Source organism: Ochotona curzoniae, unplaced genomic scaffold (assembly GCF_017591425.1).
Source record: "Ochotona curzoniae isolate NIBS_2020 unplaced genomic scaffold, NIBS_Ocur_1.0 contig_3332, whole genome shotgun sequence".
NCBI classification, from domain to species: Eukaryota; Metazoa; Chordata; class Mammalia; order Lagomorpha; family Ochotonidae; genus Ochotona; species Ochotona curzoniae.
In genome coordinates this window covers 7819371-7831572 of record NW_024465816.1, presented here as the reverse complement: position 1 = coordinate 7831572, position 12202 = coordinate 7819371, and the positions used below count along the sequence as shown (strand labels likewise).

Below are 12202 nucleotides of genomic sequence, written 5' to 3'. Positions count from 1 at the left end.
GTATTCAGCCAAAGGTCACAAAGCTATCAGAAGAGTCAGCGATCTATAAATCAGCATTTGACTGCTATTCCCACCTTCACGGCAGATATAGCCAGAAGAAACTGAAGCCTTAAACCATTGCTTTTTACTATATCTTAAAATAGCTTAAAAAAAAGGGGGGGGGGGGAAGGGGGCTGGCACAGTGGTGTAACACACTAACCCTCTGCCTGTGGTGCCGGCACAACACATGGATGCCAGTTCCGGTGCCAACTGCTCCGCTTCCACTCCAGCTCCCTGCTGACGGCCTTAGGAAAGCAGCAGAGGTGGCTCAAGGCCTCGAGCCCCTGCACCTGCACCCATGTGGGAGACCATGAGGAATATCACGGTTCCCATCCTGGGACCAGCTCCGCTCTGGCCACTGCGGCCATCTGGGGAACGAACCAGTGGACAGAAGTGTTCTCATGCACTCTCTCTCTGTCTTCCTCCCTCCACCCCTCTCTTTAATTCTGACTTTAAAGTAAAATTTTTTAAAAAAAATCTTTAAATTAGGGCCTGGCGGTATGGCCTATTGGCTGAGGGCCTAGCCTTGAATGCACCGGGATCCCATGTGGTTGCCGGTTCTAATCCCGGCAGCTCTACTTCCTCTCTGTCTCTCCTCTTCTCTGTATATCTGACTTTGTAATAAAAATAAAATAAATCTTTGAAAAAAAATCATCAAAGATACAGCATGATTCAGAACTTTTTTTAAAAAAATCTTTAAATTAAAAAAAAAAGAGAGGTAAAAAAGTAACAAATTGCCACCTATAAAAAATGTGAACACGGTCCCCGAGCGATAGCCTAGCAGCTGAAATCCTCGCCTTGAAAGCACCAGGATCCCAATACGAGTGCCAGTTCATGTCCCAGCAGCTCCACTTCCCATCCAGCTCCCTGCCTGTGGCCTGGGAAAGCAATCGAGGACGGCCCAGAGCCTTGGGATCCTGCACCCTCGTGGCTCCTGCTTTGGATTAGCTCAGCTCTGGCCATTGAGGCCGCTTGGGGAGTGAATCATCGGAAGGAAGATCTTCCTCTCTGTCTCTCCTCCTGTCTGCATATCTGACTTTGCAATAAAAATAAATTTTAAAAAATCTTTAAAAAATGTGAACACACATTTTAGTTAACATTTTAATATCTAGTACTTAAAATATTTTTTTTAATAAGGGAGGGACCAGATTTTTAAAGATTTATTTATTTTTTTCTTTTTTGGAAAGGCGGATGTACAGAGAGGAGAGACAGAGAGGAAGATCTTCCGTCCGATGATTCACTCCCCAAGTGAGCGCAACGAGCCGATACTATGCCGATCTGAAGCCAGGAGCCTCTTCCGGGTCTCCCACGTGGGTGCAGGTTCCCAAAGCCTTGGGCCGTCCTCGACTGCCTTCCCAGGCCACAGGCAGGGAGCTGGAAGGGAAGCGGGGCTGCCGGGATTAGAACCGGCGCCCATATGGGATCCCGGGCGTGCAAGGCGAGGACCTTTAACCACTTGCGCCACCACGCCGGGCCCTACTTAAAATATTTTACACTACAGAAAAAGTCCAGCTGAGTAATAACTAAATAGGTTCTTAATGTTTGTAAATGTGAAACCTTTTATACTGTACTTTTATAAAATTAGGAAGATACTTTTTGAAAATTATGAAGATAAGCTGAAAATATAATCTTTAGCTACGTGAGTGTAGAAAGAATGCTAACATTAAGTAATGAAGCAAAGTAGTGTAAATTCTCAAAGAACGCATAATCAGCAATTGCCGTTTATCACAGTAAATAATGGCTCGCCGGGATCACTTCAGACATACGCACACTAACGCGCAATGTGTTTGTGTAGATAGGAAAAGCAAGCAAGGGACAGAGGACACTGCCCAGCTCCACGCCGCCATGGCCTTGCCCTGGGACCCTCGGTCACGGAGGCAGCTGGGCTCGTCCCACAGGGCCAGTGTGGGATGGATGGACAGGCCGCGGTGGGGGCAGGCCGAGAAGGCCACCACGGCAGCCCAAAGATGAAGATGTTATTTTATGAACTTACTGCAAAATGAATGGCCCAAGTCCAACCAGTTCCAAGGATTTGGAAATGCTTGGAATACACACGAAGGCTGAGCGCCCACAGGCACTCTGCTGGCAGGCGGGCCCCGAGAGGACCCTGGCCTGCTCCCTCGGCGGGAGCGCTCCTCTTAGGAGGGCCTTCCCAGTTCTTACCAGATCCAGCCACGTAACTGAACACTAACCTTTCAGAAAGTCTGTCGGAGAGCTTCTCCAGGAACTGCAGGACAGTCTCTAGAAATCAAATCCAGAGGAGGGCAACTTCAGTGATGGGAAACGTAACACACTGACCCTAACCTGTACGCTAACTCCCTCCCGGGGCGAATTCCACAGGGGAGCTGGGCTGCCCACACACACTGGTCCTACAACAAAAGATTCCTAGATGGCAGTGCTTTCATAATCAGAAAAGCAAATCAACCAGCCCAGAAGTTATGCAATGTCTTCAACTCCCAAGTTACAAGAGGGAAAGTGAGACTGGAGAAAAAAACAAAAAATCCCAAAATTTTAATATATTTCTATTTAGATGTGTAAGAAAGAAAAAAAAATTTCCTAGCTATGTTTGGTGGTTTTTCTAGGTTCCTAAGAGATAGTTTAGACTCTGATTTGTGCATGAAAATCTGTACAGTTCAGAAGCACGATTTACCAAGAGTTGGACTTTAAAAAAATCAACATTTTTCTGGTTAACCCCTTTTCTATTTGTATAGAACAGTAAACCACTGTGAATCAACAGCAAAAGAACACAGAGCAAGAACCGCCTGTCAAAGTGCTGAATGCTGAGAGCGTTTTTAAGTGTTTGCTCAAAAGACTTCAGCTGTGGTCAGCGCGACTTCCACAGTCACAGGGCAGGGGGCAGAGTGGTCACGCGTGCTCATGGCAGGGCGCATGCCATGTGCTCGCTTTAAATTCAGCACTTCAAATCCACCGATTTACATGTTTGGACGTTTCGTATGTATTTTAGCTTGCCACAAACACGCCTTTTATATTTTCCAGATGATCTTCAATATGGTTTTCAGTTTCTCATCCTCTCTTCAATTTACCTTATCTCCTCTCCAAGCGAAATAAAAGCCTAAGGAAAGAATGGAGGTTAACCTAAGCCACAGAGCGGCCGGGGACCCCGCCCCTGCGGAGACTGAACACGGCTGCTGGGGTTTAGTTCTGCAAGACACGGCCTCCTGTGCCAGGCTCAGTGCTGCTGAGAACGCCACAACAGAAACAGAAGCCGCCCTGGGATCCACACCGTGGCTGCACTTCCCAACAGCACGCGAGCAACTGTCTCCAAGCAAGTTACCATGGAAGCTTCTCATTTCCACCATGCACCCATTTCATCTTCCTAGTCACAAGTGAAGAATCGGTCTCTCTGAACCTACCTTGAATAACTATCATCATAAAAAGACCAAATTTGAAACGCCCTGAGTTTAAAAGCCCCCACCCTCACTGCACAGTCACTTCCTCACGCACCTGTCCCAGCAATACACCCCTTTACCTCATGCACCCCCGGCCTGACCGCTCCCCTACGCAACAACGTCCTCATTCCTTCACTCTGTCATCTGGAGAAACCTCCAACAGCTACAAAATCCCCCGACAGATGTCCCCAACTCCCCAGATCCTACGGCCTTGTTCTAACTACTCCTGAGGCACCAAACATGCGCCAACCTGCATTAATGTTAACATCTATGTGCATACACATACATAAATGCATAAACAGGTGTGAGTGTATGTGTGCGCATCTCCAGGCTCTAAATTAGTCATCCCCCCCCCCGACACACAGGTCACATCTTTCATAACTGCACAGAAGTCCCACTGCGAAACAATGGCAGTGTCTAACCTGCCTTGGTCACCGTGCCTGGGCTTACGTCCCGACCCCACTGCTGACTCAGCTTCCTGCCAAGCTACACTCTGCGAGGCACGGGATGACGGCTCAAGCACAGAGGTTCCTGACACCACATGGGGGGGCACGTCCTGGTGTCTAACTTCAGCCTGGCTCCACCCTGCCTGTTGCAGGCATACAGACATTCAACCCGTGCATGGAACACCAACCGACTGCGGTCTCTCACTGTCACAATTCCACATACGTGTGCACCCGTGTGGCAGCACACAGCCTTCGGGACGAGTCCATCCGGCTTAGCATCTCAGCTCCCGAGCCGGCAACCCCCAACGTTCCAGCCGACAGTCAGTCCTTGCCCTCCTCATGCCCGGCCTGCCCACTGCCCCGCAGTCAGCCTCACACTTCTGCTGTAACTCCAGAACCACAGATTTGTTTCCACGCTCCTTTGCTCAGGGATCTGTACTGTGGGGCAGCCTCTACCATTGCTTCCACACATGCCTGACTTCTGATACCCGTAAGGCACCCAGGCACAGTCCTTGCGCTGGCATTCTTTAAACGCACTTCCTTGGTCATCTCAGACAGCCTCGCGACTGTAGACACAGACCCAAATTCACATCTCCCGCTCAGAACCCTTTCAACTCCATGGCTGAGGACCTAAATGCCTGCTCATCATCACCCCTGAATGTCAACTGGCACCTCAAACTTTTTCAGATCTAAATCAAGGTATTGGTTCTCCCATCTTAGTAAAGGGTTACCACAATGCCCATTTTTCCAGTTGCCTACAGAGTCCCTGGCTCTCCCTCCAAGACGCTGCACATGCAGTGTCTGACCACATCGTGCCACCTCTGCTGCTGCTCCGCCAAGATGCCGCTGTTTCTCATGAAACAATGTGTCATTGGAGCCAACACCCGGTGCCTCCCCAAACAGCCTCTAACTCACCTCTCCTCACCCCTGCCCTGCCGCAGTCCACCCCCAGTGGCTGTAGCACATTACTTAGCACTAGGATGAGTTCAGATCATCTCATGTTGCTGTCCATACCCATGGCTTCTCCTATCGACTGAGCTTTAGGCTCTCCTACAGGGCGCTCCTTGCCCACTCACTGGCTGCCCCTCTTCCTGTCCCTGCTCACTCATGCCCCTCTGGCCAATTCTGCCCTCTGCTTTTCCCCAAACATAACAGGCACTTTTCGGCCTCACCAGACCTTACTTTTCACCTGTGCCTCTGGAGCCCCTGGGTTCCTGGAAAACTGCAGGCACTTTCTTCTGCTCTCAAGTAAGTGTCTCTACTGCCTGTAATGGCTAGTAATACAGCATATACTATGCCTGGTTTTTTAAAAAGAGTTATTTATTTTTATTGGAAAGTCAGATATACAGAGAGGAGAGAGAGAAAGATCTTTTGTCCAGTGATTCACTCCCCAGTGGCCACAACGGTTGATGCTGAGCTGATCCGAAGCCAGGAGCCAGGAGCCTCCTCCGGGTCTCCCACACGGGTGCAGGGTCCCAAGGCCTTGGGCATCCTCCACTGCTTTCCCAGGCCACAAGCAGGGAGCTGGATGGGCAGCGGAATCACCGGGATGTGAACCGGCGCCCATATGGGATCCTAATGCATGCAAGGCGAGGACTTTAGCTGCTAGGCTACCATGCCAATCTCAGTAAAAATTTCTTAAATCAAGAATAAACATTTGGGTGCAAAAGTTAAGACCCTCTTTGGGACATGTCTATCCCATTTTGGAGTTCGCACACAGGCTCCAGATCAAAATCCAGCTTTCTATTTATACACATCTCGGGAGGGAGCAGGTGTCGGCTCAAGTAGCCCATATAGCAGGCTCAGACTGGGTTCCCAGCTCCCAGCTTCAGCCTGCTCCAGCACCAGCTGTTGTAGGCACCAGGGAGAAGATAGTGAACAGGATCTCTCTCTCTCTTTTTGCTTTTCAAATAAAATAGTTTCGGGCTGGGCAGCATGGTCTAGTGGCTAAAGTCCTCGCCTTGAATGCGCCAGGATCCCATATGGGCACCGGTTCTAATCCCAGCAGCTCCACTTCCCGTCCAGCTCCCTGCCTGTGGCCCTGGAAGGCAGTCGAGGACAGCCCAAAGCTTTGGGAACCTGCACCCACGTGGGAGACCCGGAAGAGGCTCCTGGCTTCGGATCGGCATAGCATTGGCCGTTGCGCTCACTTGGGGAGTGAATCATCGGATGGAAGATCTTCTCTATCTCTCCGTCTCTCTATATATTTAACTTTGTAATAAAAATAAATAAATCTTTAAAAAACAAAAAAAAAGTAAAACAGTTTCTTGAAAAAATAAATGAAAGTAGACTGTAGATGACAGAAAGTACAGGACATTTGGTCTGAAAGAGTCCCCATAGAAAACAGGGAATTTAGGCCAGGGTTTTAGGTTTCAGTTCTGCTGCACCCTGGCCATGGACTCCTGGCCTGTGGGCTGCATGGGTGCCCGCTGCATGCCGCACCCTGGCCGTGGACTCCTGGCCTGTGGGCTGCATGGGTGCCCGCGCACAAAGCACGGAGGGCACACACAAGGCAGAGCAGAACAAGCGCTACATAATGGCCTAATGCCATCTTTCATTCAATAATCAACCACAAATTAAAATGTAACAAAGTGCTGATCACAGAATAAAACTACAATACAAATCCATCACACACTCCTCTATATTAAACATAAGTCATGTGAAGCAAATTAAATAAACTTGGATAACAAGCTCCCGTGAGGGCTCAGGGGTGAGGCAGCCCGAGGAACACGCAGCGGCTCAGGTGGGTGCAGAGCAGAGGTGGGTCTGCGCTGTGAGCGGCTGGCCTGGGCAGGGGTCCAGGGGCAGGAGGAGTGCCCCACTGACGGTGAGCGGCTGGCCTGGGCAGGGGTGCAGGGGGCGGGAGGAGTGCCCCACCGACGGTGAGCGGCTGGCCTGGGCAGGGGTCCGGGGGCAGGAAGAGTGCCCCACTGACGGTGAGCGGCTGGCCTGGGCAGGGGTCCAGGGGGCGGGAGGAGTGCCCCACTGACGGTGAGCGGCTGGCCTGGGCAGGGGTGCAGGGGGCGGGAGGAGTGCCCCACTGACGGTGAGCGGCTGGCCTGGGCAGGGGTCCGGGGGCAGGAGGAGTGCCCCACCGACGGTGAGCGGCTGGCCTGGGCAGGGTTCCGGGAGGCGGGAGGAGTGCCCCACCGACGGTGTGGAAGCAGCATCAGGGAAGGAGCCAGCCTGCGCAGGGACCTGCCTGGGACTTGAGAGATCCTGACAGATCAGAGGAAGTGGCTGTTTGTGAAAGAGCGTAGAACAGGACTGAGCGGATTTCAGACAAGCTGGGAGATGACGCAGCGTGCTAAAGCAAGAGGGGTAAACGCGAAGGGAATGACGTCACGACAGAAGGGTGCAGTTCCACCCACAACAGAGTTCTGCTGTGTCCCCGCTTTCCAGGAATGGCACGCCCATCACCTAAGGGCAACCGACGGCCACACTCCCCTCTCCTCCCTCTCAGCCCACCAAGCCTTAAACCACCGAGATCTGCCTCAAATCTGAATAGTTCCACCATCTCAAATCACCACTACCAACTTACTGCCTAAAATACAATCTAATAAATTCTTTTGAAGAGGCTTTTCTCTGATCTTGACAATAGGATACTAGGTTTTCTCTTTGTCTATACCTACACTGTATGATGCAGTTTAATAGCAGAATATTAAACTTATAACTGCTATTAAAGGACTACACTATTGTAATAACACGGAGGGAAAAGGGGAACTTCCATAATTACAAAACAGTATCACAGAAATAAAAATTTCTTTTTAAAAAGTGTGTATATATTTGTGCTATTATTATTGCATAATTTTTCTTCTCTTAGAAATAAAGAGTCATAAGAAAGTCAGTACAGGGAAAAGCAAGCTTTTCACACACCGGCAAGAAGAGCCTGCGCACTGCTCCCAGCACGAGCCTGGCCAAGCAGCACTCCTGGCCACGGGGAGCCGCTGCGGAGGCCCGGCTCACTCCGAGCCTTCGGCTCCGTGAAAACGTGGCTCTTCAGCCTCCCACCACTTTTCATCTTCTTGTGTGAGAATGAAACTTGAGATCACAATCAAATGAAAAGGTAGGTCTGATTTACTCAATGTGCAAATGAGAGATAAAAAGCCTTAGTTGGACAGCACATATTTAGAATTATTAGCTATATTTTAAAATAAAACAAAAGACCCGGCACAGTAGCCTAGCAACTGAAGTCCTTACCTTGCACACACTGGGATCCCATATGGGCGCTGGTTCTAATCCCATATGGGCGCCGGTTCACATCCAGCTCCCTGCTTGTGGCCTGGGAAAGCAGTCAAGGACGGCCCAAAGCCTTGGGACCCTGCACCTGTGTGGGAGACCTGGAGGAGGCTCCTGGCTCCTGGCTTGGAATCAGCATAGCACCGGCCTATTGTGCTCACTTGGGGAGTGAATCAGCGGACAAAAGATCTTCTCTCTGTCTCTCCTTATCTCTGTATATCTGACTTTTCAATAAATATAAAAATAAATCTTTAAAAGAAAATTTTAAATAGAAAAATAACCCCCCCAAAAAAACTTCAGAAGTGGCACTTAATGGTTCTCTAATGTACTTAAAAACAAAAAGACTAATTTATTATTCTTTGAAATCAGAGTTGGTTACACAAAACTCTCTACTGTCCTCATATTCAGACCGAGAGGCATACCTGGACTTTTGGCTATCGTCCCTTGGAGAGCCCTGTGGGAAAACGTGGAATATCCCACTAACTTGGCCAGCAGATCTCTGCTGCTCAGCAGCTCCTCCAAGCACTTCAGTTGGCCAGCATTGGGATAAAGGAAAATTTTATAGGCAGCTTCTCGCACCTACATATAAAAAAAAAAAAACGGTGAATGACATAAAGATTACGCACAAAATGCAAATCAAGAATCACGGGACTCTCATGTCTTCCTCGGCGGAGGTGATCTCTGCTGTCAGAATGAAGCAGTAGCTTACAAAAGGCAGATAAAGCTTTCGGCATAATACCACGGCTTCAAAAAGCCCACAAAGAACATGGACCACTTTATAATTTCCCTTGCCGACAACTTTCCGAGTCTCCCCACAGAACAGCGACGGGGGGCCCCAGGGCGCTGTGTCTCAGTGTCCTCAGCGGGGTAACTTATCCTGGGCCCACCTGTCAGGAGTTGAGAACACCCATCCCTGCCACTGGCCAGCACACTTTTAAAATAGAGTTCTCTATGAGAGGTGAGTAAATAAACCATCGTAAATCATTTCCCATTACACAAAAGATTTAACAATTCCACAAGTTAAATGTTTAGGGCTGACACTAAAGGATTTTTAAAGATATTATTACATCGTTAAAGAAATTGGGGGCCCGGCGCAATAGCGTAACAGTTAAAGTCCTCGCCTTGAATGTGCTGGGATCCCATATGGGAGCCGGTTCTAATCCCGGCAGCTCCACTTCCCATCTAGCTCCCTGCTTGTGGCCTGGGAAAGCAGTCGAGGACAGCCCAAAGCTTTGGGACCCTGCACCTGTGTGGGAGTCCTGGAGGAAGTTCCTGGCCCTGGCTTTGGATCGGCTCAGCACCAGCCATTGTGGCTGCTTGGGAAGTGAACCATCGGAAGGAAGATCTTCCTGTCTCTCCTCCTCTCTGTATATCTCACTTGTCAAATATATATATATATTTAAAGAAAAAAAGAAATGTGGGTAGGACAGCAGCCATGAGGGCTGCACTGCAGCTCAAGAACTTAAACCACTTGTGCAACCCTGGCACCCCATGCCAGAGCACCAGTCCAAGTCCCAGCCTGCTGCTTCTCATCCGGCTGGCTGCCAAGGCATGTGAGAAAGCAACGCAACAGGCTCAGAGCTCAGGGCCGCTTGGGGCACCAAGATGGAGTTCCCGGCTTGAGCCTAGCCCAGAACTGGCTGTGGCAGCCACGTGGGGAGAGAATCAGTGGACAGAAGGTTCTCTCTGTCTCTTCTATCACTCTGCCTACTAAATAAATAAATACATACATAACTCCAGGAACCACAGCAGGTACCAGAAAACATACATACCAGGTCATCTGAGGCTTCAGCATGGAGACCGTCAACTATGACATGATCCCCGTCACGTGTAAAGTTATGGCGAATGTGTCCGGGCAGGACGTGCCTCTCAACCTTGTTGGGGAAGTTGGCTCCCATGAGAAATCTACTACTCAAATCCAAGATTTTCACATTAAGATCCACTGCTCTTTGACGCTACATGTGGGAGAGGAAAAGAGATTTAGAGCTACTTAGAACTAACATTTCACAACTTAACAGACAACCTGTAAAGGTGGCAAATCAATTCATACAGTATTAAATTATAATTTCATGAAATACGCAAAATATGCAGTTTGTTATAAATGTGTAATATATAAGTACACCGTATATGCAATATATTGACTAATTATGGGCAGATATTAATATCCTGACATAACGACTCTCCTTGTTGCTTTACAATATTCCTAGGCTATGAGATTCACATAACTTGTAGAGTTCTACGTGAGGTCCAGGTTGTATAACTCAGCTTTGAATCAGCAACGTTAAGAAGCACAGACTCCTGTCCTCCCTCCAAAGTGAATCAGAAGAGTGGCCTGGTCGAGACTATTCAATACGCTGCCTCGAAACTACTTCTAGAATAAACAGAATTAAGTATTAAAAGGCCAAATTAGAAAATGTCCTTGGTCTTCAAACATTTTTTGAGCTAAACGGCAAAGGCAATATTCTTCAGAAATCACAGTGAATAATCAAGAAGTGCAGAGGTGTACTTTGAAAGTTCTGACTTGGGGAGCAGGCATGGAGCCTAGCGGTTAGGGCGCCCATGGCCACACTGGAGTACCAGGGCCTGATCTGACTTGGGGAGCAGGCATGTAGTGGTTAGGGCGCCCATGCCCACAATGGAGTACCAGGGCCTGATCTGACGTGGGGAGCAGACATGGAGCCCAGCGGTTAGGGCACCCGTGGCCCACACTGGAGTACCAGGGCCTGATCTGACGTGGGGAGCAGGCATGGAGCCCAGCGGTTAGGGCACCCATGTCCACACTGGAGTACCAGGGCCTGATCTGACTTGGGGAGCAGGCATGGAGCCCAGTGGTTAGGGCACCTGTGGCCCACACTGGAGTACCAGGGCCTGATCTGACGTGGGGAGCAGGCATGGAGCCCAGCGGTTAGGGCGCCTGTGGCCCACACTGGAGTACCAGGGCCTGATCTGACGTGGGGAGCAGGCATGGAGCCCAGCGGTTAGGGCACCCGTGTCCCACACTGGAGTAACAGGGCCTGATTCCTAACTCCAGCTTCCTGCTAATACAGAGCTCAAGGAACTGGGCTGCCGGCAGCCCATGCGCACGTGTGCCTCACATTCCCAGCTCCCAGGTCAAGACCTCACCCCGCCCCAGTCACTGCAAACATTTGGAGAATGTGCCAAAGATGGCACCTCACTCTCACTGATAACAATCTTTTTTTAATGTTTAAATAAAATAAAAATTCTGATTTTACAAATATCTGAGCGGCTGCAGAGCAGGCACAGCAAAGCCTCTTCAGGGGCAGGGTCACGTCTTCCGCTCCGTGTCCCCAGTTTAGGGCTCAGGGGCCTCACGCCATCAGGGCCTTGGATGGTCACGGATGAGGACATGACGCTGCAACAGCTGCACAGATCTGCCATACAGTCACACCTCTGCAACACGCAGTCTCCCAGGCAAGCACGCATCACGTCGGGAGCTGCCACCAACGCTCTAAGATGCAGGGCACCGCAGTCCCCTCGGTTGTCCAGAGGACAAGGAAGGAATTTTGTTACTCTTTCTCAGAAAACCAGACAGGCTGCTGGGCGGGGCTGCGGACGGCTTTCATGTGAATCCCAGGAGGGCCTTTTTGAGCAGCAAGAGCCAAAGCCGTTAACAAATTCTAACCTGTGTTACGCCCTGAAAAGTTAAGTAGCACTAAATATTTTTAAAAGACAAACATAGAGGATGTAAATATATGTTTAAAAAGTTGAAAAGTTTTCAATATTAAAGATGCAAACTTCATAAAAGTGAAAACTCCATGGGACAAATAAACAGAATGCGATGTCTTCACAGGCAAGACTTGTCTTTGCTTTTGCTTTTTTATATGGCCATTGATCGCCACCTAGTGGTAATCAATGGAATGACACAAAAGATGAATGACGCCTAACAACTGTCATTGTTCTTATAAAATTATCCTCAAAGCTCTTATTATTCAAAAAACAAAAACTAAATGTGGGGCCCGGCACGGTGGCGCAGTGGTTAAGGTCCTCACCTTGCACGCCCGGGATCCCATATGGGCGCCGGTTCTAATCCCGGCGGCCCCGCTTCCC

At 49.5% G+C, this 12202-nt stretch overlaps 1 protein-coding gene across 1 annotated transcript in view; it reads right to left on the bottom strand.

Annotated features, from left to right (window-relative positions):
- Positions 1-12202, bottom strand: part of LOC121156264 (mitochondrial intermediate peptidase) — a 130261-nt gene that overhangs the window by 104229 nt on the left and 13830 nt on the right. Inside the window, exons 6-8 of the mRNA XM_040979879.1 lie at positions 9907-10089; positions 8557-8713; positions 2232-2280 (exon numbers count right to left, since the gene is read on the bottom strand). Coding sequence (XP_040835813.1) covers positions 2232-2280; positions 8557-8713; positions 9907-10089 — 389 coding nt within the window. The remainder of the gene's footprint in view (positions 1-2231; positions 2281-8556; positions 8714-9906; positions 10090-12202) is intronic.